Source organism: Cinclus cinclus, chromosome 24, assembly GCF_963662255.1.
Source record: "Cinclus cinclus chromosome 24, bCinCin1.1, whole genome shotgun sequence".
Taxonomy (NCBI): Eukaryota; Metazoa; Chordata; class Aves; order Passeriformes; family Cinclidae; genus Cinclus; species Cinclus cinclus.
In genome coordinates this window covers 5085153-5110701 of record NC_085069.1, presented here as the reverse complement: position 1 = coordinate 5110701, position 25549 = coordinate 5085153, and the positions used below count along the sequence as shown (strand labels likewise).

Below are 25549 nucleotides of genomic sequence, written 5' to 3'. Positions count from 1 at the left end.
ATCCCGACTCTGGGACCACCCATGAAGAGCAGGGTGAGGGAGAGGGGCCACCAAAGCCACCGGGACAGGGGGGGTACTGCAGCTGACGTACACCGGGAACGCCCCCAGAGGCCGGGTCTATGCCTAGACGGGCTTCCCGCGGCTCCCTATGCACCCCATCATGGCAGTGCCCGTGCCAACCAGTCCATGGCGCGGAGGGGGCACCTGAACCACCCTCAGGATTGTCACATGCCACCAGATTCACCCCTAAATCTTGCACCTCCACGGAATCCTGCACCCCCGCATCCTGCATCCCCAAACTCTGCATCCCTACCCTACACTTTCCTGGGGCCCCTGCAAGCCCAGATCCTGACCCCCTGTATCCTGCACCCCCAGATCCTGCACCTCCTGGGGTCTCTACCCTTCAATCCATGTCTTCCCCATCTCGTCATGCCAGGACCCCTGGGGTACCCCCACCCGCCGTGGGGTGCCCGGAGTGTCGGGGGGGACACACACGTCACCCCGTCCGTGCCATCAGCTGTGTCCCTGCCCTTCCCATGCCGAATTCCCCCAATTGCACCCCCTGCACCCCACCACTTCAACAGCCCCACGGGGGACGCAGTTCACATTTCCCTCCTCCACCGCTGGTTCTGGGGGCAGGAGGCAGCGGAGGGGCGGTGGGGCCGGTGCCCGGTGCTGGTGCCGGTGCCGGTGCCGGTGCCGGTGCCGTGGCCGTGCCGCGTGACGCTCGTCCCGCTTCCCTCTCGGCGCCTGCGTGCCGAGGGTTTATTTTTACTCGGGGCTGGAGCCTTGTTTACCTTGTTGAACCTTTTCCAGGAAAAGGGGGGGGGGGAGGGGGGGGGGGGGGCGTCTCCGGCGACGACGGGGGTTCATTCTTGCCTATTATCCTCGGCCCCCAGACTGGACACCGGGAGCTGACAGGGGACAGGGACCCCAGCCCTGCATCCCCAGCCCCACTTGAACACCCCCAGACCCACCGTGGGGCTTCAGCTGCCCTGTGGGTTAGGGGACACTGGGTCCAACTGTGTCCCCGTGTCACCCTACACACATCGAACCTCAGTTTCTCCGCATGTAACTGTACTTTGGGGGGGCAACCAGAGGTGCTGGGTTCCGCCCAATTTGGGGGTCTTGCACCCCTGACCCCCCTTTCATCCTTCCCCACTGACATCACTTGGGGGGAAGGGTGGGGCAGGAGCCCCAGTGCTGCTGTGGGGCGCCAGGAGAGTGCTTGGAGGGTTGGGGTTTGGGGTGTTTTGGGGGTGTTTTCCTGCTGGGAGCAGCCCTGGCTCGGCTCCTGGCTCTTGGCTGGGGCAGCAGCTCCCGCTGCCAGAATCATCCTCCCTCCCTGGGAACGGGAAAAATCGGGTAAACAAGGCAGGCCTGGCCCCGGGTGGGGGCACCCCACGGCAGATGAGGACACCCCAAGATAGGCGGGGACACCCCATGGTGTCCTGGCACTGCAGAATGGGGAAAAGCGGGGTTTGAGGGCAGAGACCCCAGGAAGTGCAGGGTTTGGGGGTGCAGGGTTTGGGATTACAGGGACCCCCCAGGAGGGTGCAGGACAGGGGGGAGCAGGAGTGCACAGGTTCATGGACGTGTGGGATTTAGGGATGAATGCACCCCGAGAGGTTGCAGGGACCCCAAAAAGAGGGTGTAGGGACCCCACGAGGATTCGGGGATATAGGGTCACAGGAAAGGTGCACTGGGATACGGTTTGGAAGTGTCAGTACTCCAGGAAGGTTCAGGGGACCAGAAATTGGGGTGATACTTGTGACATGGAGGTGCAAATGGGGTGCAGGACCCCTGGGGGATGGGGGACCCCAGTGTGTTCGTCATGTGGGGGGGGTCTGGGGAGCACCCCCAGGAGGTGTAGCCATGGCAGGTGGGAAACCGCTCACCTGCCTCTCCCCTCCCCCCCCCCTCCCCGCCCAAATCTCACGTGCTGATGTTTGTGTTCTCTCGGCAGCCTTGGGATCACACGGGGAGGGGGGGCAAAGGGGGGTAGGGCAAGGGGCGGGACAGCACCGGGAACTCCTTTGGCCTCCAGATTCCCCAGCCTCAGACCCACCACCTCGGAACCCTCCTCGCCTTTCCCATTCTTCCGACACCCCATGTCTGACCTTCCCAAAGGTCAAATGTGTCAGGAAGGGAGTGGGAGGGGGCACCCCATCAATCCCCCAACACACAGGTCACACAGAGGCCACGGCGTCGTGGCCAGCTGCCCGGCTCTGGCATCTGTGCCAGCCCATGTGAGCGGGCTCCCTCCTCCTCCTCCTCTTCCTCCTCCTCCTCCTCCTCCTCCTCCTCTCGCGGGGAGCCCTCTCCATGCGCGTCACGTGGCGCTGGCATGTGCGCCCTGCTCCATTTTTAGCCCCAGCAGCCTCCCTGCTGCAGAGCCATGTGCGGGCGGGCGCCGGACGGCACGTGGGCCTGCCGCAGCGGGGATGGGCACCGGCCCGGCCCCGACCCGGGCAGGACGGGCACGGCGGGGACACGGCACCCGTGTGTGCAGATACGGACCTGTGTGTGTGTGTGTGTGTGTGTGTGTGTGTGTGTGTGTGTGAGAGAGAGCATGGCTCTGTGTGTGTGTGTGTGAGCATGGCTCTGTGTGTGTGATCATGGCTATGTGTGTGTGATCATGGCTGTGTGTGTGTGAGCATGGCTGTGTGTGTGTGAACATGGCTGTGTGTTTGTGAGCACGGCTGTGTATGAACATGGCTGTGTGTGTGAGCATGGCTGTGTGTCTGTGTGAACATGGCTCTGTGTGTGTGTGTGTGTGTGAACATGGCTATGTGTGTGTGAACATGGCTATGTGTGTGTGATCATGGCTCTGTGTGTGATCATGGCTGTGTGTGAACATGGCTGTGTGTGTGAGCATGGCTGTGTGTGTGTGTGAACATGGCTCTGTGTGTGATCATGGCTATGTCTGTGTGTGAACATGTCTGCATGTGAACATGGCTGTGTGAGCATGGCTGTGTGTGTGTGTGAACATGGCTCTGTTTGTGTGAACATGGCTATGTCTGTGAATGTGTGTGTGTGAACATGGCTGCGTGTGTGAACATGGCTCTGTGTGAACATGGCTCTGTTTGTGTGAACATGGCTATGTCTGTGAACATGGCTGTGTGTGTGAACATGGCTGCGTGTGAACACGGCTGTGTGTGTGATCATGGCTGTGTGTGTGAACATGGCTCTGCGTGTGAACATGGCTCTGTGTGTGTGAGCATGGCTGTGTGTGAGCATGGCTCTCTGTGTGAACATGGCTGTGTGTGTGTGAACATGGCTCTGTGTGAACGAACACGGCTGTGTGTGTGAACATGGCTGTGTGTGTGTGAACATGGCTCTATGTGTGTCAGCATGGTCACATGTGTGTGAACATGGCTGTGTGTATCAACATGGTTGTGTGTGAGTGCAGCCATACATGTGTACAACCACAGTAGTGTACATGTATGAGCAGGCGTGTACAGCCACAGTTACAAATGTGAGAGCAGCTATGCATGTATGCGAACGTGATCACGTGTGATGTGTGTACAACCATGGCTCTGCCTGTGGCTACCCACATGTGTATAAACACAGACACGTGTGTGAGCACAGCCATGCAGGGGGACAAGCACTGCTACCACTGTAGGTGACCACAGCCACATGTATGGATGCGCGCAATCACATGGAGGCACAATCACAGCCCCCCCGTTCATGTGACCCATGACACAGCTGGAACCGCGGAGGGGCTTCCCCACACACCGTGGGGGTGGCACCATCAGTGTGACCCGGGCACCAGGACCAGGGGCACCCTGATGCTTGCAGGAAGCTGGGTGAAGGGGGATCTCCCCCCGCGCGTGTTTGTGTGTCCCTAAACGCAGCTCTGCAGAGAGGCACGTCCCCCACGTGTCCCCTCTGCGTCCCCAGCACGTGCCACGCGTGTCCCCTGTGTGTCCCCGGTGACACGGCCCCGTGTGCTGCGGGGGGTGGAGTTTCAGCCGGGAGAGGGGGAAATGATCCTCTCTGTGTGTATACGTGTACATACATGTCCGTGCATGCTCATTCGCGTCCATACGTGTGCACTGTGGCTGCAGTCCGGGCTGTGCGTGTACACACATGCGCACGAGTGTGCATACGTGTGCACACATGTGCGTACGTGTGCTCCGGGACTGCAGTCGGGGGTTGCATGTGCACGGGCTGCAGTGTCTGCGGGCTGCGCCTGTGCTGCAGTGGGGGCTGCAGTCGCTCTCTGCAGGGGGACACGCGTGTGCGTGTCGGTGTACGTACGAGTGTGCTGGGGCTGCTGCCTCTGCAAAGGGGGTGCTGAGGACGTGTGTGTGTGTGTGTGTGTGTGTGTGTGTGTGTGTGTGTACGTTCTTGCACGCGTCCAGCAGGAACTGCAGAGCTCTGTGCGTGCACGGGGGAGGTTCAGTCCCCGTGGGGGGGGGGGTGTTATGCGTCTATGGGGGGGGTGTAGACCCCGAGAATCACAGCACGACCACCCCCTCTCGGCCCTCCCCGCGTGGGAGGGGGGCTCCTAGCGGTGGGTCCCTTTGTGTCGTCGTCTCCCCCCTCCCGCAACCCGGAGGTTTTCCCGGCCCGCCAAGTCCCTTCCCGCCACGGGACCGGCCCGTGACCCGAGACCCCCCCCCCCCCCCCCCCCGCCGTGGGGCGGGCTCGGAGAGCCGGTACCGACACGCTCGGGGGCCCCCGAGCGGCCGCCCCCGGTACTGCAGCGAGGGACCCCCGCCTCACGCGTGTCCGCGTGTCGCGACCACCCACACCCCCCCCCCGGTCCAGAGGAAGCAGCGCGGGTGGGCACCGTCCCGGGGGTCCCCAAGCGGGGCGGGGACGAGCCCCGTTCCTCACCCCCGGGGATCCCACCGCCCCCACCGCCGCCAGCGCATGCGCGCCGAGCCCCGCTCGCCGGTACCCGGGGTCCCGTACCCGGTACCGACCCCCGCCCCGCCGCCCCCCCGCGCGGCTCATCCCCGCGCGGGTCATCCCCGGGGCGGGGGCCGCTCCGCGCCGATGCCCCCGGCGCCCCCGCCCCGCGGTGCCGGCAGGCGGTAACGGGGCCCGACCATGCGGTCCACGGCGTTCCGGGGAGGCGGGCGGCGGCGGCCCGAGGGGGCGGGCGGGGAGGAGGAGGAGGAGGAGGGGGAGGAGGGGGAGGAAGGCCCCGCTCCGCCGGCCCGGCGGCCCCGGGCCCCGCCGCCGCTGGGGGCACACACGGGCCGCGGCTGCGGGGTGGCGGAGCGGGAGCGGAGCGGGGCCGCGGCGGGGCCGGCGGCCGGCGGGGGCAGGGCCGCGGCGGGGGATGCGGGCGGGCTGCCCGGGGAGGCGGCGGCGGCGGCGGGGCCGGGAGCGGGGCCGGGAGCGGGGCCCGCGGAGCCGGGGAAGCGGCGGCCCGCGGCCCGCGCAGCGATGGGCGCCGGCGGAGGGTCGCCCGGGCAGGCCGCCTGCCTGCGGCAGATCCTGCTGCTCCAGCTGGACCTGATCGAGCAGCAGCAGCAGCAGCTGCAGGCCAAGGAGCGGCAAATCGAGGAGCTCCGGGCCGAGCGCGACACGGTATGGCGGGGGAAGGGGGGAGGAGGGCGGCGGGGGAAGCGGGGAGGAGGGCGGGAATGCGGCACGGAAGGGGTTAACTCCCGCCAAGGTTAACCCCTCCTTGGGTTTAATTCCACCCCCCCCAAAGTTTTAACCCACTCCCCTGTGGAGTGACCCCCCCCCTCCCTCAGAGTTAACTCCCCCTTAGGTTTAACTTCCCTCAGGTTTAACTCGCCCCCTCCCCCCCCCCCCCCATGTGGTGACCCCCACCCTAGGGTGAACCACCCCTAAATTTAACACCCTCCTATGGGGTGATCCCCACTAGATTTAACCACCTCTAGCATTTACACCCCTCCCGTAGAGTGGTGCCCCCTCCCCTTAGGGTTAATGGCTCCCCAACACTAAGCAGGGGTCCCTGGGATCGTGTTGGAATTCTGCCCAGCAGCAGCAAAGTTCCCACTCCCCGTGACACCCAAGGGGTTAATGCCCCCCCCCCCCCCCCTTTGGGGTTAGCTCCCCCCTCTGTGGGGGTTGATTTAATTTCTCTTTGGGGGTTATTTCCATCCCCTCAATGGTTAATTTACCCCCCTTTTTGGGGTTGCTACTTCCCTCTTTGGGGTAATACCCCCCTTTTGGGTGTTGATTTAATCTCTTTTTTGGGGGTTAATTCAGTGCCCTCTTCGGGGGTTAATTCTGCACCTCATGGGAGTTAATGTCCCCCACCCTCCCCCCTTTGGGGGTTGATCACACCTCTCTTTTGGGGTTAATTCCATCCCCTTGAGGGTTAATGTCCACCCCTCTTTGGGGGTTAGTTCTGCACCCCATAGGTTTAATCCCCCACTTTTTTAGGGGGTTAATGTCTTCCCTAGGGGTTAACGTCCCATCGCTGTGTCACCTTAGGGTTTAGTGCACCCCCTTGGGGGTTAAAGTGCCCCTCATGGCAGTTAACCTGTTCCCCCCCGTGGCACCCCAGGGGTTAATCCCGCTCTCTGGCTCTTAATGCCCCACACTGGGATTTACGGTTCTCCCCTCGTGGGGGAGGCCACTTGGGGGTTAACGTGTCCCCCTTTCGGGGTTAACGACCCCCGCTGGCGCCCCAGGGGTTAATTCCCCCCCCTTGGGGGTTACTGTTGGCCCCGCCGAGGCACTCAAGGGGTTAATACGCCCTTGTTTGAGAAGATACCCTCACTGGGGGCATTTAGCCCCCTCCCCAAGGTAGTGGGGGGGGTACATAACCCTCCCGGGGGTTAATGCCCCCCTCCCTAAGGGGTTAAACACTCGCCAGGGACAATTCTGCCCACCCCTCCCCGGGGTGGGGGGGGGGGGGGGGGGGGGGGAAATCTCTGCCTCCTCCAGAGCTGGGCTCCCCCCCCTCGGGGGTCGCAGCCCCCCCAGACAAAGCCGCGGGGGCACAAAGGGCGGGGGCGGGGCGGGGGTTAACGGGGCCGCCGCCCGTCACCGTGGTGACGGTTCGGGGGGGGGGGGCCTTAAAGGGGCCGCGTCACCGCGGGACACGGCCACATCGACCCCGCTGCTCGGGTCAGCCCGCCGGGGAGAGGCTGCACCCCCACCCCGTGGATTTGGGGTCTCTCAAAGTTATGAGAGGCTGCCCCACAGCTGAGCTGTGCTCCTCTTCGCCCCCCCCCCCCCCGCCCCCCACCAAGGGTGTCCTGTCTGTGTCGCCCTAGAGATATCGTGTACCCCCACCGTAGGTAGCCTACATGTATAGCCCGCCCCCCATTGCCCTACCTGCGTTGTCACCCCATGGGTTTTGTGTCACCCCACAGATGCTGCGTGTTTCCCCCCACAGCCGTGGGTCACCCCCCTGCCAGCCCCATGGCCCTGTGGCCATGTGCCATCAATGGTGGTGGCCATGCCCAGCTGCAGTGGCGTTGTTTTAGCAGTGGTGGCCCCGGTTGTGGCAGGAAGGACGGGGACACCCCACGTGATGTCACCGCAGGCAATGCTGCGTCCCCCGACATGGAGGAGCCACTGCGGCAAGTCTGTGATGAGGCTTCAAGGGCTGCCCCTGGGCACAGCCTCCTGGGGTGACACTGGTGGGGAGATGGGACTGTCACACCCTGGGTGTACTGGGCTCTGCTCCCCAAGGCTGGGTTCCCCCCACAGCCACGCCCTCGGGGGGTGCCAGGACCCCCCCAACTCTGCTGTCCAGAGCAACCTTTCTAAACAGTGCAGGCCATGCCTGGGGAGGTCTGGGGGCAGGTGATCATGGGCAGGGGTCAGTAGGTGCTCTTTAAGCCCACAGCTAATTGCAACTGCCCCTCCATCCTGTGTCCTCCGGGAAGATACACAGAAGGTAGGACCCCCAAATTCTCTGTTTTCTGCTGCCCCATCTCTGGAGGCATTCAAGGCCAGGTTGGACAGGGTTTGGAACAACCTTGGATAGTGGAAGATGTCCCTGCCTATGGCAGGGGATGGGACTGGATGGGGTTTAAGGTGCCTTCCAACCCAAACCTGGATTCTTTGATTCTATGAAATCCCCCCTCAAACTAGGGTTTGCAGGTGGACACAGGCATGGGCAGTGCTGGAGCAGAAGTACTCAGACAGTGACCATTTTGTGCCATTAGACATCCAGTGCTAGCTGCCCTGGGGTGCCCACAGGGGTGACCCCACATCAAGGTGAGTCCTCCCTCACCTGCCTTGCAGCTCCTGGCACGGATTGAGCGCATGGAAAGGCGGGTGCAGCTGGTGAAGAAGGACAGTGAGCGGGAGAAGCACCGCATCTTCCAGGGCTTTGAGGTGGATGAGAAGCCAGAGGCAGAGGCATGTGAGAAGCTGCCTCTGGAGTGTCCCCAGGACCTGCTGGAGCCTCCCCCGACCCTGCAGCCCAAGCACTTCCCCTATGGCAGGAATGGGAAGGGGCATAAAAGGTACAGAGTGCATGGGGGTTGTATGGGGAGAAGGGGCGGACACTCCCTATGGCTTCGCCCTCTGTTTGTGGGGCTGGCACTGCCCAGCAGCCTTTGAGGTGTTTGGAGAGGCCATCCAGCACAGGAACACATCCCTGTGTCCAGGAGAATCTCAAGAAAGCCTGTGTGGGGAGCGTAGGGTCCCAAAATTCTGGGTTAGCCCCTCTGTACACTGCTTAAGTCTGGCCCTGGTGCAGCAGCCCTGGTTTGAGGGTGCCAGGAGCACCCCACAGCGGCCCTGGTGCAGGGCGAGGATCCATGTGCCTGGTTCAGCTCCTCTTCCTCCTTCAGGAAGCCAGCGTTCGGGAGCACGGAGAGGAAGACGCCTGTTAAAAAACTAGTGTCAGAGTTCTCCAAAGTGAAGAGTAAAACTCCAAAGCACTCCCCGGGGAAGGAGGAATCGGGCGGCTCCTTGGCTGAAACTGTTTGTAAACGAGAACTGCGGAGCCAAGAGACTCCAGAAAAACCCCGGTCGCTCCTGGAGACCCCAATCAGAGCGTCAGCCCCGCTGAAGGGCCCCGGCACCCACCCCAAGGAGAAGGGTTTTGTCAGTGAGGCCGACGACCTGCCCTATCTCTCCACCACAGAAATGTACTTGTGCCGCTGGCACCAGCCACCCCCATCACCGCTGCGGGAGCCTTCTCCCAAAAAGGAGGAGACTGTAGCAAGTAAGGATGAAGAGAATGATGGAGAAGCTGCTGGGGCTGAGCCGGCCTGGGAACAGGGCTCGGCACCCTCGTTCTGAATCTGGGAAAGGGCTCCCAGATTCCCAGAGGGATTGCCTGTGGCACTGGGAAAAATGCCATGCTGCTGGCTCCTTCCACTGCAGTGGGTGCTGGCTCTGGGCTCTCCCAGATCTCGTCTCGAGCTCACTCTGCTCGGGGCAGGGCTTCTGGCTGGAGTCTGTTGGAGCAAGCGGTGAAGCAACTTCCTGTGGGTGGGTGGGAAATATGTCTCTGGGTCATGCCATGGTGACACAGCACCAGGATCATCTGCTGTCCCCAGATCCAGTCCTGCCTTGAGCCCAGCAAAGTTGGTGCCGGTGATGGGAATGGGGCTGTGCCAGGTGGCTCAGTGCTCTAGCTCAGACAGAGCCTGGCACATCCCTGGCTGTGGCTCAGGTTTGCTTGTGTATTTGGCCAAGGGGATGGAGATGAGCTCTGCTGTCCCATGGCAGCCCCCACTGCTGGCTCAGGATGGGGGTTTGGGGCATCCCAAGCCATGCTCCAAGGGGAAGGATGGGCAGGAAGGGAGTGGGGAGGTGGTGGGATGGAGCAGGGGGTGTGGGGATTCCGGTGTGGAGTAACACCCTCCTTGTCCTGCAGTTCCGTCTTGGAGGGACCATGTTGTGGAGCCCCTGAGAGACCCCAACCCCTCGGACCTCCTGGAGGTACGTGAGCCATCAGAACTGGTGGTGCCACAGGGGCTTTCCAGGCTGTCCCATAGTCCCAGAGCTGGTGGCATCTCATCTCCTCATCCACCATAAAGCCTGCCTGTGGCTGGGGGGCTGAGGTGGGGGATCTGGCCCCAGGATGATGCACTGATCTCTGTCTGGTGTTTTTGCAGAACCTGGATGATAGTGTCTTTTCCAAACGGCATGCAAAGCTGGAGCTGGATGAGAAACGAAGGAAAAGGTGGGAGGAAAGGGAGTAATGGGGGTCTGGAGTCCTAATCTCACAGTGGAAGGTCCTGGGGTGTCACCTGGAGCAGGGGGCAGGGCAAAGTGTAGCTGGGATGGGCACCAGGAATGCTGCAGGAGGAGGGATGCTGTCACATCACTGACAGCCAGGGCAGCCCTGTGATCACAGTGGGGGAGTCTTGGCACAGCCCATAGCTCCTCACTTTCCCAGCCATCCTGTTTTCCAGGTGGGACATCCAGCGGATCAGGGAACAGAGAATCCTACAGCGGCTGCAGCTCCGAATGTACAAAAGAAAAGGGATTCAGGAGTCGGAACCTGAAGTTACCTCATTTTTCCCTGAGCCAGATGATGGTGAGGCTTGGGAAGGGGGTGTAAGGGGTGGGGATGCAGACAAGGGGTTTCACACGCTCTGGTGTCTCTCCACAGTGGAAAGTTTGCTCATCACCCCTTACCTTCCCGTCGTGGCCTTTGGCCGGCCCTTGCCCAAACTGACCCCACAGTGAGTACTGGGGCCAAGGGGATGGGGCTGGGGAGTGCTGGTGTCACTCCTAGGAAGGTGCCCTGCCCATTTTGGGTCTGGCTGGTGCCATTTCGGGTCAGGATGGTGCTGCAGTAACACCAGCTGTTCCCACAGGAACTTTGAGCTGCCCTGGCTGGATGAGCGCAGCCGCTGCCGGCTGGAGGTGCAGAAGAAGCAGACACCACACCGGACCTGTCGGAAATAAGGGAGATGCTGGGAGCTCCAAACATCTCCAGGAGCTCCAAACACCTCCAGGAGCACCATATGTCCTCGGGGGCTCTGAACACCTCTGTGGCACCAGAAGCTCTGCCATCACCAGGTCACCACCAGCTGCTGCCTGCTCCATGCTGACGGATGGTTTCGTTCTGTGATCCCAGTTTTGTTCATTTGGGTTTTGGAACGTTTCCTGGACTCAGCCCCCACACTGGCACCAGTTTCCCAGTGCCACTGGCCAGCAGCTCCACTCCCCGGGGCAGCGGGCAGATCCTGGCCCCATCCTCGAGTCCCCTGTGTGCCACCCCTGCACTCTGCAGCCTGTGGCCTTGGGATCTGGGGCTCTCACCGTGTCTCGTGGGAGCACAGGGATCGCCAGCACCAGATCCGGTGTCCGGGGGTGCCACATACCCCGGGACTCACCCGCTGCTGCCTTCATGTTGTGTTTAGTTGGAAAGCAGGATAAACAGCGGATTGTTTTGGAGCTGGCTGGGGCCTGGGAAGAGCCTGGGATTCTCTTCTGGAAGGTTTCCCTTCTCTTTTAGGGTTTTCCTCTCTGGAGTGGGTTGGTGGGGGCCGAGTTAAAAAGCAAAATTTTTTTTTTTGTGAAATAGAAACCCTGTGCGCACAATTTGGGGGGTTTTAATGTTTTGTTTTGATTTTTTTTAAATGTAATTTAAATGTTGTTTTGAGGCGGGTGAGGGGTTTGCTGTGAGAGGGGGTGATTATTGCCTGTCCGAGCCCCTGGGTGCTGCTGGACCCTCTTGGTGCTGGATGGGTGGGGAGGGGCTCCATGGATGGGGGCTCCATGTGTCCCCCTTTGTCCTCTGTTTCTTCTCCCTCTCTTTTTTCCTCTTATCTCCCTCCTTGTTCCTCACCTTCCCCTCCATTTTCCACATTTTTTTCCTCCTTTTCCCCCCTTTTACCTCTCCCTATACTGAGCCTGTGCCCCCCTGTCTTATCCCCCACTGCCTCCTCTCTATAATTAACCCCGAGCTTATTGAACGCCGGAAAACTCGTTTACAAAAAAAAAAAAAAAAAAAAAAAAGAAAAAAAACTTAGGCAAAAAAAACTTTAAGAAAAAAGTTTTTAAAAACCCGGAAATTGTTAAAAAACCGATAAAGTTCTAAAACCACCAAGTTAAAAACACGTTACGGGAGAGGGTGAGGTCACGCGCGGACACGCCCGCTCTCTGGTTTTATTTTATTATTTTTATTGCTTTTCGTTGTTGTTTTTTTGTTTGTTTGTTTGTTTGGTTGGTTTTTTTTTTTTTTTTTTTTACAATAAACAAGGAAAAGGCCGCTGGTGTTTCCCCTCCCTATTTACCCACCCTCGGGTGTGACGTCATTTCCGCAAAGGGGTGACGTCACCGTCGCGCGCGGCGCACGCCCCCTGGCGGGCGACGGCGGAGACAGCGCGGTACCGGCGGGGGGCGCCGCGCGCGCCGTTCCCGTGGTGCCCCGCGGCCAAGATGGCGGACCGGCGGCGGCAGCGCGCCTCGCAGGACAGCGAGGACAGCGAGGGCTCGGCGGCCTCCGACAGCGCTGGCTCCCCGCCCGGCTCCCCCCGCTCCGCCCGCTCTCGCTCGGGCTCCGGATCCCGCTCCCGGTCCGGCTCGCCCCGCCTGCCGCATCGCCCGCCGCGCGGCGCCGCGGGGGCCCTCGGCGCTGGGCCGCGGAGCCGCGGGGCCGAGAGCGCCGGTGGGGCGGGGGTGAAGAGCGCGGCCGAGTCGGAGTGTGTGAGTGAGAGGCTGGGGGGGGCCTCGGGGACAAGGGGGCTCTGGTGTCTTGAGTGTGGCTGGTGGGAAGTCGGAGAGCCTGGGGACACTGAGTACCCTGGGGAGGGAGGGGTCTGAGGACTGTGTTCTGGTGTTTGGGGGAACCAGGAGGGAGATTGGGGGCCCCGGGGACCCTTGGGAAAAGAGGGAGGCGGCTGAGGGATGTTCTGGTGTCGGGGGGCCCCGCGGGGAAGGCAGAGGGGTTGGGACGCTGAGGACTCCGGGCAGGGAGGGGGCTGAGAGAGCGGTTCTGGTGTCTAAGGAGGGCCTTGGGGAGGAGTGGGGGGGCCTGGTGTCGGGGGACTGATACTAAGACCTGTGGGGCGTGGGGACACTGGGGACGAAGTGTGGGGTGGAGAGCTGAGGGAGCACCGGTCTGGGGAATTGGGGGAGTTGGGCTGAACCCCTCCATAGTGTGTGTGGGAGAGCTGGGCTGGGGCAGCCTCAGGTGGGGTGGGTGTTGCAGCCCCCCAGGAGCAGGCAAGGAGCTTTGCTCTGGCTCCCTGTGCCCTCCCCAGTCTGAGATCCTGTCCTGGCTCCTGGGGTCCCTGCAACCCCACCATGCAATTCTGCTCTTGCAGTTCATATCTAGGTGCAGTTCACTTCTGGTTTGGGTTCTAATGGTGGTTATTTGCAGCTCTTTCCTGTTTTGGGTTCTAAGGCTGGTTATTTCCAGCTCCCCCTGTCTCCCTGTGTGGTTTTGTGTGGTGGTTTTGGGTTTATCTTGCCACCTTGGTCAGGTTGTTTGTGCTCTGGGGTTGTTTTTCTTGTATAGTTGGGTCGGTCTTTGTTTTTCTGCTGTAATCATGGAATGGTTTGGTTTGAAAGAAACCTTAAAGCTCATCCAGTTCCACCTGCTGCCATGGGCAGGGACACTTTCCAATATCCTAGTTTAATCCAGCCTGGCCTTGGACACTTCTGATGATGGGGCAGGCACAGCTTCTCTAGACAGCAGTTTTACTGGCCACTTTTCTTGCTCTGAACTGTTTGCTTTATCCAGCCCCTTCCCTGAGCTGGGTGCTGCTTGGCCTTTCTTTGTTATTCCCTGTTCTTGCCCTTTCCCTGGCTCTCAGTTGGTGAGGGAGAGATCCTGGTTCCCCTGTCACTGTCACTCTGTGCCCTGGAGACCCCCAGGACTGACAGCTGTGCTTTGCTCTCGATATTCCCCCACTGTAGCTGCTCTAGAAAGTTCTTGGAGAAAGGCTCTGGAAGCCTGGAATTTATTTCTTCTTGGTCACTGGAGCTGAACTTCCGAGGGTGGAAGCAATAGGGTCAGGGCCAGACCTTGCTGTCATCATGTCTGGGATCATGGGATGCTGGTTATTAGGGAAAATGAACATTAGAACAAAAGAGTAGGTGTTAGGAAAATGTATTAGGATAGTAGATAGTAAGAAAATACGTTTTGAGTGAAAATTTTTTCGTGGAAGGGGTGGTCAGGCACTGGCACAGGCTGCCCATGGAGTGATGGAATCCCCATCCCTGAAGTGCAGAAAAAGTGTGTATGTGGCTTTTGGGGACATGGTTTAGTGCTGAGGTGGGGCTGGTGCTGATTGAAGGTTGGACTTGATCTTAAAAATCTTTTCCAATCTAAACAATTCCATTATTCCATGGTTTCATGAATTTATGTTGCTGGGACCTGGCTGCTGCCCTCCCCTCCTCTAACACCCCTCTCTTTTCTCTCTGCAGGAAAGTGAGGATGGCATCGAAGGAGATGGTGAGTGATGGCTCTTGGGCAAGGTTGTTTGTGTGCAGAAAAAGTAAAAGTCAGAACATCTTTTCCAACAATGTTGTGGTTGTTGCCATACCAAATATTCACTTGTAACAGCAGGCAAAGGTGGGGTAAAGTATCCCAAACCCTTCCCTGCTCCCTCCTGAGCTGGCTGTGGCATTGATCTGGGGTGGTGCTGGTATCCAAATTCCCTTTGGAAGGGGTTTGATCCCATGGCAGAGGAGCCATGTCCAGCCCTGCCCTGATCCCATCTCCTTTCCCTCCCCACAGCCGTGCTCTCTGACTATGAAAGCGCCGAGGACTCAGAGGTAAGGGCAATCTCTGTCCTTCTGAGCCACTGATTATCATGGAATTTCAGCAGAAAACCAGTTGTGTGCTTGGATCTCTTCTAGTGACCTCTCTGTCTCCTGAGGAAATGGCCCTTCCCAGCCCCTGGCACTGGGACCAGTGTCACTGTGCTGCTGGGGAGGGTGTAGAGCCATTATGTGCAAGGGAGAATCCTCCTGGCTCCTCACACTGAGAACGGGATTTTCCATGGCCAAGAAGGGTGTGGGAGGAGTGTGGGATGCTTGTTGGGTTTTAATTAGTTGGAATTAAAAAGCAAAATGGTGGTTGGGATCATCCCAGGAGCTTCCCTCTGTTCTGAGGGAGCAGCCAGAGGGGGGATGCACTTTGGGAGTTGGAGGGTGCTGAGGGAATCCCATCCCACCCATGCCTAGGTTCCCCTGGATTTTTAGTTCAGAATTCTAAAGTTTGATATTTACAGGGAGTTTAGAGAAGTTCTGGTCCCTTAAGGATTATGGTGAAGGTTTTCTAAGGAAAATCCATCTCTGTTTTTGGAATCTTGAGGGAAACAGTGGCTAGAGAACATCCAAACCCCCAAGCAGAGGAAATCCAAGCTGTTTATTTGGGAATTAATCCCAGTTTGGGAATTAATCTATGCTATTAACAAGAAAGGAGCCCTGCAGCCTGCAGAGGTGGTGGGGTAGCTCCTACAGCTCTTCCAGTCTGGAATCCCGTGTGGAGGCTCCCAGGGGCAGCAGGGTTGTTGCATCACTGCCATGCCAGGATGACTCTGTTCCTGTACCTAAAAATAATGCCCAGCCTGGGCTTCCCCGGCGTAAACACCGGGAGCAGCCGATGTGCAAAGGCTGTGTTGAAAGAGGAAAATGGAGCAGGGTTTGGTTAATCACCCCGAGCTATTTTTAGTTCAGCTCCAGCCTCCGGAGGCTCCTGGGGGTGAAACCAGGTCATGCTCCTGAGTAGAATGAGTCAGCTGAGGAACTCCAGGGAATTTGGAAATGTGGCCCTGGCTGGATCCGGGCCCTCAGTGTGGAAGGAAGGGCCTGAGATCACCAGTCTTCCCAGTCTGTAGGAGCCTTTTTGGAGTGGTGGGATGCTGCATCTTTGTGGGGCAGCTGATCCCAGCTCCATTCCAGAAAGCTTGTTGGATCCTCCCTCTCTTGGGAGAGGTTGGGTTTAACCTTTGCTTTTCCTGTAAAAATACGGGGATAAGAAGAATTTTAGGAGCTGATAATCTGCTTTGGAAGAGTCATGTCTAACAGCTGGAACAGGGATCTAAATCCAGAATGGAGGGAATTTCTGGGCAGTCTGTTGCTGTATCTGACTGCAGATTGGGGAGATTCCTGGCAGATCTGTTGCTAATGGAGCACATTTGAGTCATTTGGTATCTCCCAGGTAGAGGAAGAGGATTACAGTGAGGAAGAAAGCTCCAAGGTGGAGCTAAAGCAGGACAGCAACGATTCCTGCGAGTCGGCTGCCAGAGGGGAGAAGGGGAATGAGAAGGTGGATCCCAAGGGAGCCGTGACGGGCGAGCGGCAGAGCGGGGACGGGCAGGTGGGTGTCCCGTGGCTCCGGGCTGGGGGCTGGCAGCAGGACTGCTGCAGTGGTGAGAGCTCCCTGGTTCTGACAGGAGAGCACGGAGCCTGTGGAGAAGAAAGTTGGGAAGAAGGTTCCCAAGCACCTGGATGACGATGAGGATCGGAAGAACCCAGCGTACATCCCACGCAAGGGGCTCTTTTTTGAGCATGACCTCCGAGGGCAGACACAGGAGGAGGAGGTCAGGTATGTGAGTGTCCCCCTGGGGCTCTGGGAGGGGCAGGCCAGCTTCCAGGCCAGCATCTGGCAGCAGGGCTCCTTGCTTCAGTGGGATGCACTGGGAAGGTCTGTGCTTCTGTTACCTGCTCTGTGTCCTGCTGGGACACTTCAGCTCTTTGAAGAAGAGACACAAAAAACTCAAAAAAAGCCTCATGCCAGGCAGCAGTGACTCTTCAATCTGCTTTTCCCAAGCAGCAGTGGGTGACCAGAGGCTGAGGGGCAGGAGGAAGAAGGGACGCTGCCTCCTGTGCATTCCCTACCCTAGGAATACTCAGACTCTGTGTGTGGAACTGCTCGAAACTGCCACATCTTGGCCTTACAGCCCCTTGCTCCTCTCTGTGTCCCTTTTCCAGGCCAAAGGGTCGTCAGCGGAAGCTGTGGAAGGACGAGGGGCGCTGGGAACACGACAAGTTCCGTGAGGATGAGCAGGCCCCCAAGACCAGGCAGGAGCTGATCGCGCTGTATGGATACGACATCCGGTCAGCCCACAACCCTGACGACATCAAACCCCGGAGGATGCGCAAACCACGGTGAGCCCCAGAGTCACACCGGGGCCTGGGTTGTCCCCAGGGAGAAGGGCCAGGTCTGGAGCTCCAGTGGGAAAGCTGTGTGATGTGGGACCATGTTCCTGGGGTTTCTAGATGCGCGTGCTGGGGAGGTGTTCCCTGACACAGTGATTCATCTCACTGAGGAGTTTCTTTTTAGTGAATTGTTCTATTTTTCTCCCTCAGGTTTGGCAGCCCCCCTCAGCGAGACCCTAACTGGTCCAACGAGAGGCCCCCCAAGCCCCCGAGGCATCAGGGTGCCAAGAGCCCCTCGACTCCCCCACGGTCCTACAACAGCCGCAGTTCTGCCAGCACTGGCAGGATGCCCCCTGCCAGGAACTACCCCAGGATGGGGGGCTACAAGGAGACCCGCCCAGGCTACCGGGCTTCGGAGGCAGCTGTCCCACACCGGAACGGGGAGCAAGCCAAGCAGGAGAGTGGCTACCGTGGGAAGCGTGCAGAGCAGAGCCCGTCAAGGGACACGTCCCCTGAGTTGGAGGTGGTACATATCCATGGCAGCCCTGGGAAGGAGGAGGGGGCTCTGGAAAACCAAGCCACGGCTGCTGACGCTGCACAGCCACCACCGGACAGACCAGTCGAGAAGAAATCTTATTCCCGGGCAAGAAGGACCAGAGTCAAAGCTGGGGAGGCGGGGAAGCTGGCAGAGGAAGTGCCTGCTTCTGAGGGACTGGCTCCCGTGATTCCAAAACCCACACCTCCCGAGACCTCCCCCCCGCCAGCCAAGAGCAACTGGGAGTCACCGGTGGAATCCAGCGTGGATGGACTTGAGCAGGAGATGACCCAGATGAACCTGACAGAGCAGAACTGGAGCCCGGGCCAGTCCCAGTTCATCCCGCCTCGGGAGCTGAGGGGTAAGTGGGAGCAGCCTCCTGGTTTTCCAGCAGCCCAGTGCCTCCTGATCTGTGCAGTTGGTTGGAGCTGAGCTGTCTCTGCCCAAGCCCCTTCCCAGGATGGGTGCAGAGTGATGGTTCCTGCTGAGAAAGTGCAGTGTGGATACAATAGCAGGGGAAAAGGGGAATAAAACATTTCAGTGTCAGTGAACAGAATTAGGGCTTGGAAGTGGGATCCTCTTCCCTGAGTTGTGAGTCATGGCAAGACTGACCACTGCTGCAGGAGAGCACGAGATAAGGATCAATTATTGGGCTCTGCTCGGAGCAGGAAGGAACTTTTCCCTGTTTATCAGCTCATTTCCTGACACTGGGATTTGGTTGCCAATAGCCGAGGCCTGGCTGGGATTGGCAAATCCCTTTGTGCCTGGGAGGAGGGAGGGACTTTGGACAGAGTTACTCTGGTGCCAGCTGAGGACAGTTCAGTTGCGCATCTGCAGAGAGGTCATCCAGGTATAATTATCCCTTTGCAAAATTAGTGTCTCTTCTGGGAAGTGCTAGAATGCTTCCCGAGGGGAGTAAAACTGGAGCAAGGAGAAGGAAGCAACTTGCTGCTTTCATAAGCATCTGTGAGGTTGAGGTCATGGAACCAGAAGTCATTTGGTACTGGTGGGACTATGAAGTCTGTGAGAACAGTCCTCTGGACAGGCTGGCAACGTCACAGTGGGATGAGAGTTCAAAAGTGCTGAGGTTGTCTGGTTTGGGTTTTTTTTTTAATGCGCAAAATGAAGCATCTTCCCAAATTTCCCACAGGGCAGCTCTTGGCTGCAGGTGCACAATCATGTTCTGCTGTGAGGATGATGACTCTGCTGTCCCTTTTTTGTCCCTAGCAGAGGAGAGAGGAGTTATTCTGGGAAGCATTTGGCTCCCATTAGTCCATTCTGTATCCCTCTGCCTGTATTTGCACTGTCAGTGATCCATGAGCACTTCCAGTGTTTGTTTTATCTGTTTTCACTCTCTTGGAATCATCCGTGATCACTTTGGCGTTGTGGTTTTAAGCCATGGTTTAAAATTCACTTTGCTGTGAATTCATGTGGATTCAGTTTGCTGTTTGAATCTGGAGGAGCCTGTGATAAAAGTGTTTACACCATGCAGAGGGCTTAAACTGCAGCTTCAGATCCCATATGGATTCTCGATCCACCTGGAAGAGATCTGTGTCTCAGCAGACACAGAGCTCGGAGCAAGACCTGAGTTTCAAGCTGGGGATTTAGTTTTAAAACAGGATATAGGCATTGCTGAGCACTGTGGGTGAGTGTGCAGTGACAAAACAGCCTCTAATTTGTCCCAAAATATTTAAAATCACTGGGGTGATGAAGTCCAAAGGTTCTGTGTCAAGGGAGCGAGAACTGAGCTGCAGCCACGCCCCCGGGTGAGGCGGCTCCGGCCTGGGAACCAGCACAAACCACAGTAATAACCAGTCTGTTCCTTCCTCAGGTATTCCCAACCATATGCACGTGGGAACTGGGCCACCATCACAATTTAACCGGATGGAGGAGATGGTAATGTGTGATCCCAGAGCGTGACTCCGGCTCCGCGGCGCGTGGGAGATGGGCTCTAATTTCTAATTGTGTTGCGGTTGTGGTAATTAGAGGCTGTTGATGCCTCAACCATTCCCGTTTGGGGGTGTTTGGGGGTGACCCAGGGGAGGTTTGGGAGTCAGGGGTGTTGGGTGGGTATCCCACAGGCTCCCTGACCCCTGGACTTTTGCAGGCAGTGCCTGGGGGCCGTGTGAAGCGCTACTCATCGCAGCGGCAGAGACCCCCCGTGCCAGAGCCAGCACCCCCCATGCACATCAGCATTGTGGAAGGACACTACTACGACCCATGTGAGTGTTTCCCTCCTGCTCCTGTGGGTCCATGTATGCTTGGAGCTGAGCAACTAGAGCAGGGATCCCCCCACTCCTGTTGGGGTTGGGACTTTGTCTTCTCTTTCATTTGTTGTAGTGGCACTGTGTCCCCTCATACAGTGTCTAAAAGGCAGCTGGGAGCCTGCCTGGTTGTGTTTAAACCCATGTAATTATCCTCAGTGTTACCCTCTCCCTGTGGCAGGGCTCTTAGGACACCCCAATTCTTCCTGAGAACTGGTATTTAAATTGAACTTTAAATAAATTCTTTGACGTTTGTACATAGGGAGAACAGGACTGGGGATGGATTAGGAATTCCCTCCAGCATTTAAAGTGTTAGAGAAGAGATTTCCTGAGTATTTTCCTGCTTTCTAAAGGGAGTAGGAGGCTTTCCTTTAGGGAGCATGTGGCATCTGTGAGTCTGGGAGCCTCTGTGTGCCATGGGAGCCCTCGGGGCGGGCTGGGCTGTGTGTGCCCAGCTGCAGGGGAATGAAATTCCATGGAGCTTTGCCTCACAGGCTGTCATGTGTTGTTGCAGTACAATTCCAGGGACCAATCTACACCCACGGTGAGAACCCAGCCCCGCTGCCGCCCCAAGGGATGATTGTGCAGCCGGAGATGCACCTCCCTCATCCAGGTGAGGAGCCAGTGGGACACCCCTGGACCTGGGGAACAGAGAACTCTGCTCTCCCACGGCCTCTGTTACAGGGGGGCATCCATTTTCCTTAATTTCTACAACATGGAAGACACCTGATCCCTCGTGCAGTGAGGCTGAACCAGTATCAGTTTTAAGGAAAGAAAAATAGAGGTGTTTCTGGAGCTTCCAGCCAGTGCAAGATGGGGGGAACTGAACCTTTTGCAGCTCCCAGCTGGATGTTTGCAGGTCCCCGTGGGGCCTCACCAGGCTGGGCCGCTCCCTTCCGTGGGCACTGAGCTGGTTCCTCAATCCCTGGCCCTGTAGCTCAGGAAAAAGCAGAACTGGGAGCTGTTGAACGTGTTCTCTGCTTGCCCACACAAATTGTTTCCTGCAGTGGAGTTGTGACGGGGCCGTGTCTGAATCCGGAACTGGGGAGGGGGCTGTGCTCTGCTGCTCTGTGTCCCCCCCAGCATGGGGCTGCAGAGAAGCCTTGGAGCAGAGCGCGCTCCTTCCTGCTGCTACACAGAGACACTCTGGCTTTTTGGGTGACATCTGCTTCCCGTCACCTCCAGGTTTACACCCCCACCAGACGCCCCCTGCCATGGCAAACCCCGGCCTCTACCCCCCGCCAGTGTCCATGCCCCCGGGCCAGCCCCCGCCGCAGCAGCTGCTCACTCCGACTTACTTCTCAGCCCCTGGAGTGATGAATTTTGGGAATCCTGGCTACCCGTACCCTCCTGGAGCTCTGCCCCCTCCGCCCCCTCCTCATCTCTATTCCAACACACAGGTAAGCCAGATGTGCCGTGGTTCCTACGCAGGCAGGAGCAGATGGGATGATGGGAGTGTGGGGTGTGTTTTGCAAGATGTTCCTGGGAGAGGATGTGGAGCAGCTGGGCTACTCCATGGGGAAAGGCTGCTGTTATCCCCGAAAGGATTGTTCTCATGACTGCTGTGCAGCTACTTGAGTGTGGTGGGCAGTGGGTGAAATACTGTCCCAGGGGTTCTGGAATTGTGGTGTTCCCTTATGGAACAGGGAAACAGCCCCTGCAGGGCCCTGCTGAGCCAAGGATACCTTGGGAATGGCTTTGGAAGTTAGTTCTGTTTGAGATGGAGGCTGGGAACTGGCTGATGTGAGCAGCACGGGGGTGGTTTTTCCTGCTCCATGGCCCAGCTCCATATCTAAGGTTGCTGCTGGGCAGAGACGAGGCAAACTGAATTGGGTCTCTTGAGGAGGCAGATCAGATCCTGTAGGGACGTGGATCAGAGCAGCCCACATTGCTGTGAGGAGGCCAATCAGATCAGATCCCTGAGGAGGCATATTGGATTGGATCTCTCTGAGGATCAGACCAGATCTGATCCCTGTGAGGAGGTAGATGGATATAATCCCTAAGGAGGCAGATCAGACCAGGTCCTTGAAAAGGCAGATGAGACCAGAGCAGACCAGATCCTGGTGCCATGGCTGGAGCAGAGCTGACACACTGTGACTGGAGCAGGGCTGACACGCCGTGGAAGGTTGGAGAGCTGCATGTTCCCTGGAGCTCCCAACCATCCCTGCCCTTCCCACTGCTCCGCTGATCCTGGCAGACCTCACCCTGCTTTGAGGGCAATTTCCCCCCAGGCTGCAGGGCTGGATATGTCCAGGTGGAAAAGCTGCTGTTGGGAAGTTCAGGCATTCCATGGACTGCAGGGTGAGGGAATCCCATCTGCATAAGCTGTGTCCTGTCCCTGCTGGAGTTGGGGTATTATGGTGAGGGGTGGGGACACACAGGGAGCCTCGGGAGCTGATCTCTGGAGGGCACAGCCCCTCTTGGCTCTGGCTGGGGACAACTGTCCAGCCCCAGTTAGTGCTGGGAGGGGCTCACTGGGCCCCGCAGCCCGGAGCTCTGATCCTGCTGCTCCTGCAGGCGCAGTCCCAGGTGTATGGGGGGGTCACCTACTACAACACTGTCCAGCAGCAGGTGCAGCCCAAGCCCTCCCCGCCTCGCCGGACGTCCCAGCCTGTGACCATCAAGCCGCCCCCTCCAGAGGTACCATTCCCTCACTGTCGGTCCTTGTATGTGTGTGGTGTCACTGGTGTGTGTGAGAGACTGCAGTTTCCCCTCCCATCCCAAAAAAAGTAACATTGTTCTTTTGTAAAGGGGAAATATTAAACTGTCTCATCTCTGACCTGTCCCAAACCTCAGCTTCTCGTTGCAGGTGGTAAGCAGGGCTCCAGTTAATTTGAGTTACTTAAATCTTTAAAACTAAAACCACGTAAAAAGTAAGTCTGAAGTTGACTCTTTTTTATTTTATTTGCTCAGGGTGGAAAACAGGACGATTTTGAGAGGGAAAAATCCAGCCCTGGCTGGAGGAGCTAGGAGGCAGGGAGTTCTCTGGAAGGATAAGCATTGAGAACTCAGCAGATAATTCAGGCAGTGGAGTTAAAGGTTTTTCAGGATGCGAATGCTTCCCTGTGCTGGGAATGGTCTCCTTGCTCCATTGCTGTGAGCTGTGCATGTGTGAGCGTGCTGAAATGCCATGTGTGTTTTTGGTTTCCCTTTCCATACCTTTTTCACATATGGGAGCCAAGCAAGCCCAGACCCGGGCAGGCATGTGCTGGTGGGTTCCTGTAGATGGGGAGGGCTGAGAAGCAAATTTTCTGATGGAGGGGCCCTGGAACAGCCTCATGATGGAAAAACATGGAACCATGAGGAAAGGTTGCCACAGGGGGCTTGCGCCCAGAGAGGCGGGTTTGGGGGTTGCTGGCAAGACCCAGGCACAGCACTGTTCCCCCTATGCAGGGGTTTGGAGGGCCCTAAACTTCTGCTGCTCTTCCCTCTTTCCCCCCTCCCAGGACAGCAAAGGTGAAAAATCAAAGGAGAGGAGCAACACGTAAGGACGTGGCCACAGGAATCCCAGCACCAGACTCGGCCCCTCAGCGAGGAGGAAGCTGCTCCTTGGAATGGCTCCTTCCCTGCGTGGAGGTGAGGCAGCGGGATGAGACACCTGCACTGTGCTCAGGACCAGGCACTTCCCCCATGGCCCGAGCAGTGCCTTCCCAAAATCCATCTCGCTGCTGCCTACCCCCCTTATCCCCCACGCTGGGGCCACCAAAGAACCAACCCCCGAGTCGGTCCTTGGCCACACATTCTCCCAACTTCTCCCGGTTACTAAATGTTCCCTGCTCCCTCCTGGGATGTCAAACTCGCTGGCTTGATTGTGGTCTCTGTTTTTATTTAAGGAATGAAGCAGCTCCTTCAGTAAAGCTGATTTGTTTCTTTTGGGTATTTAGTTTTTTATTTCTTTGGATAAGCAGCAGTGACATTTTCCCCCCCCCCCCCCCCCCTCAGTTCGTTCTTCTTTTCAATTACCAAGTTGATTTCTGCCACTTTTGGAGCAGGGGAGGGGTAATGGAGCTGTGGGAAGCTGTCAGGAGTGCATTGCCTGGGCAGGAACCACAACTTAGGAGCTCCTCCTGATTCTTTTCCCAACAAACTGTTGGTGACTGGTGGGTGTGAGCTCTCAGGTAGGAATCCACAGAGTGGCCCCCCATCCCAGCACCCCCCAGCAGTGCAAGGGGATGTTTCCACCCTCCCTCTGCCAAATCCACAGGGAGAGGGGGAGGTTTGTGGGCGCCCAGCACTCCGCCTCTGCCCGAGCAGCCCAGCCAGCACCCAAACCAGCTCGGCAGGGTGAGGTTTGCTCCCAGCACTTGGGTGTTGCTGCTGAGGTTGTGGAGGGTGTTGGAACCCGCCCCAACGCACCGGGCTGGGCTCTGGCCCCACAAGGAAGCACCTCAGCCCTGTGCCAGCTCCTACCTCAGTTTCCCGTGGCAGCCTTGTGTCCCCTTTGGGATTCCTGAACCCATGGGGTGACTGTCACCGCAGCTGTGCCACACTGATCCTGGCTGGCTCACCTGTGCCGCAGTGCTGCCATTCTGCATCCCGCATCCCTCCAGCCCTGCTCCGACTCCAGCTTGGCCACGTCCTCACAGCCCTTTGCAAATTGCATTAGGAAACTTGGCAGGGCTGGCTGCTCATTCCTGCCCATTCCTGCTGATTCCCGCTGCTCTCCTGAGCACGTGCCGGGACGCTGTGGGGACACGGCAGCTGCTGGCACAGGCACTGAGTGAGGGGGATGTCACCAAGCAAGCGGTGGCTCGGCCACCCTGTCCCCATCTGTGGCCAGGATGGTGCACCAGCACCTACCTGTTAATTTTCTCTTTGGATCCCTCATCCATGCCTGGCTCTCCAGCAGAAATTCCTCCTTTGTTTGGTGTTTGTGAGTCCGTGACCTTCTGTGTCTTGTTTCAGCCACCAAATCCCCGTTCCCAAAGCAGAATTCCCTCATGTTTTAGATGTCACTGTGTGTCATTGACGCAGTGGTTACACGATTGAAATCCTGGACCTGACACCCCTATGCTGGGTTTTTGGTATTATTTGGATTCCTATTCCATGGGATGCACACCCCTAACAGTGTTACAGGAAGCAGACAGCTCCTGTGTGTCCTTCCTGGGACTGAGACCCATAGGGACAGTGTCTGAGCATCCCTGGCAGGACCAGTACCACCCCTGCTGTCTCTCAGGAACTGCTCCCTCCCAAGGAACTGTTCTCAACTTCCCAGGAGCCACTCTGTTCTTCCTAGGTACAGCTCTGCCCTTCTCAGGAGCTCACGGTGGGACTGAAGTTGTGGCTCTGCTGTGCCTGTCACCATCCACCCTCGCCCCCACATCCCTGGAAGCAGCTGCCACGATCCCCAGCCCCGCTCTGCCCCGGTAGTGGGGCTGGAGGGAGCCCCCCTTGTCTCTCTGGGGGCTAATGTGAGTCCCCTTCTCTCCCCTAGCCTCCCTGGCTCACAGGGAAGGACCAACTGTTGCGTTGGTGGTGCAGGAGCTGCCACCCACACATTTGTGCCATGCTGCCTCCACCTTGTCAGCCGCAGCCTTCTGCCAGCCCCCCGCCCACCTGCCCACACCAAATAGAGATGGGGGGCATGTATCCCACTACTGTTACACCCTGATCTTGTGGATGGAGCATCACAGTGAGCTCTGCCCTCCTGCAGCCAGACCAGGCAAGGGAAAGATGCTGGTGGCCCCTGCCAATGCCATGGTGGAAGGGTGGCTTTGAAGGGGACAGGGGACTCCTCCCTTTGCTTCCCACCCCCTTTTCCTCCCTTCCCATCACG

General features: G+C 58.2%; 2 protein-coding genes across 4 annotated transcripts; both read left to right on the top strand.

The window, feature by feature from the left end:
• Nucleotides 1–5295: 5295 nt before the first annotated feature.
• Nucleotides 5296–12130, top strand: MSL1 (MSL complex subunit 1). The gene is made up of 8 exons (XM_062507935.1): nt 5296–5547; nt 8194–8417; nt 8748–9124; nt 9782–9846; nt 10023–10090; nt 10323–10447; nt 10523–10595; nt 10731–12130. Exons 1-8 carry the CDS (start codon nt 5404–5406, stop codon nt 10819–10821), a joined length of 1167 nt encoding a protein of 388 aa, XP_062363919.1. The 5' UTR covers nt 5296–5403; the 3' UTR covers nt 10822–12130.
• A 61-nt stretch (nt 12131–12191) lies between these two features.
• CASC3 (CASC3 exon junction complex subunit) lies at nt 12192–23652 on the top strand. 3 transcript variants are annotated; one of them, XM_062507916.1, is made up of 14 exons: nt 12192–12567; nt 14293–14320; nt 14606–14643; nt 16034–16192; nt 16269–16420; nt 16807–16983; nt 17185–17870; nt 19341–19405; nt 19617–19731; nt 20288–20386; nt 20959–21173; nt 22291–22413; nt 22570–22646; nt 23220–23652. In XM_062507916.1, the coding sequence occupies exons 1-13, from the start codon at nt 12301–12303 to the stop codon at nt 22603–22605; spliced, it is 2160 nt and encodes a 719-aa protein (XP_062363900.1). In that variant the 5' UTR covers nt 12192–12300; the 3' UTR covers nt 22606–22646; nt 23220–23652. The 3 variants fall into 3 exon arrangements, with proteins under 3 accessions (XP_062363900.1, XP_062363899.1, XP_062363901.1); XM_062507915.1 differs by lacking the exon at nt 22570–22646; XM_062507917.1 differs by lacking the exon at nt 23220–23652 and having other exon boundaries at nt 22583–22644.
• The last annotated feature ends 1897 nt before the right edge of the window (nt 23653–25549 follow it).

Coding starts and splice junctions, on each gene's coding strand:
- MSL1 (XM_062507935.1), top strand. CDS start 5,404: ATGGGCGCCGGCGGAGGGTCGCCCGGGCAGGCCGCCTGCCTGCGGCAG. Junction 8,418..8,747: donor AATGGGAAGGGGCATAAAAG/GTACAGAGTGCA, acceptor TTCCTCCTTCAG/GAAGCCAGCGTTCGGGAGCA. Junction 10,448..10,522: donor TTTCCCTGAGCCAGATGATG/GTGAGGCTTGGG, acceptor GTCTCTCCACAG/TGGAAAGTTTGCTCATCACC.
- CASC3 (XM_062507917.1), top strand. CDS start 12,301: ATGGCGGACCGGCGGCGGCAGCGCGCCTCGCAGGACAGCGAGGACAGC. Junction 12,568..14,292: donor GCGCGGCCGAGTCGGAGTGT/GTGAGTGAGAGG, acceptor TTCTCTCTGCAG/GAAAGTGAGGATGGCATCGA. Junction 16,193..16,268: donor GGCAGAGCGGGGACGGGCAG/GTGGGTGTCCCG, acceptor TGGTTCTGACAG/GAGAGCACGGAGCCTGTGGA.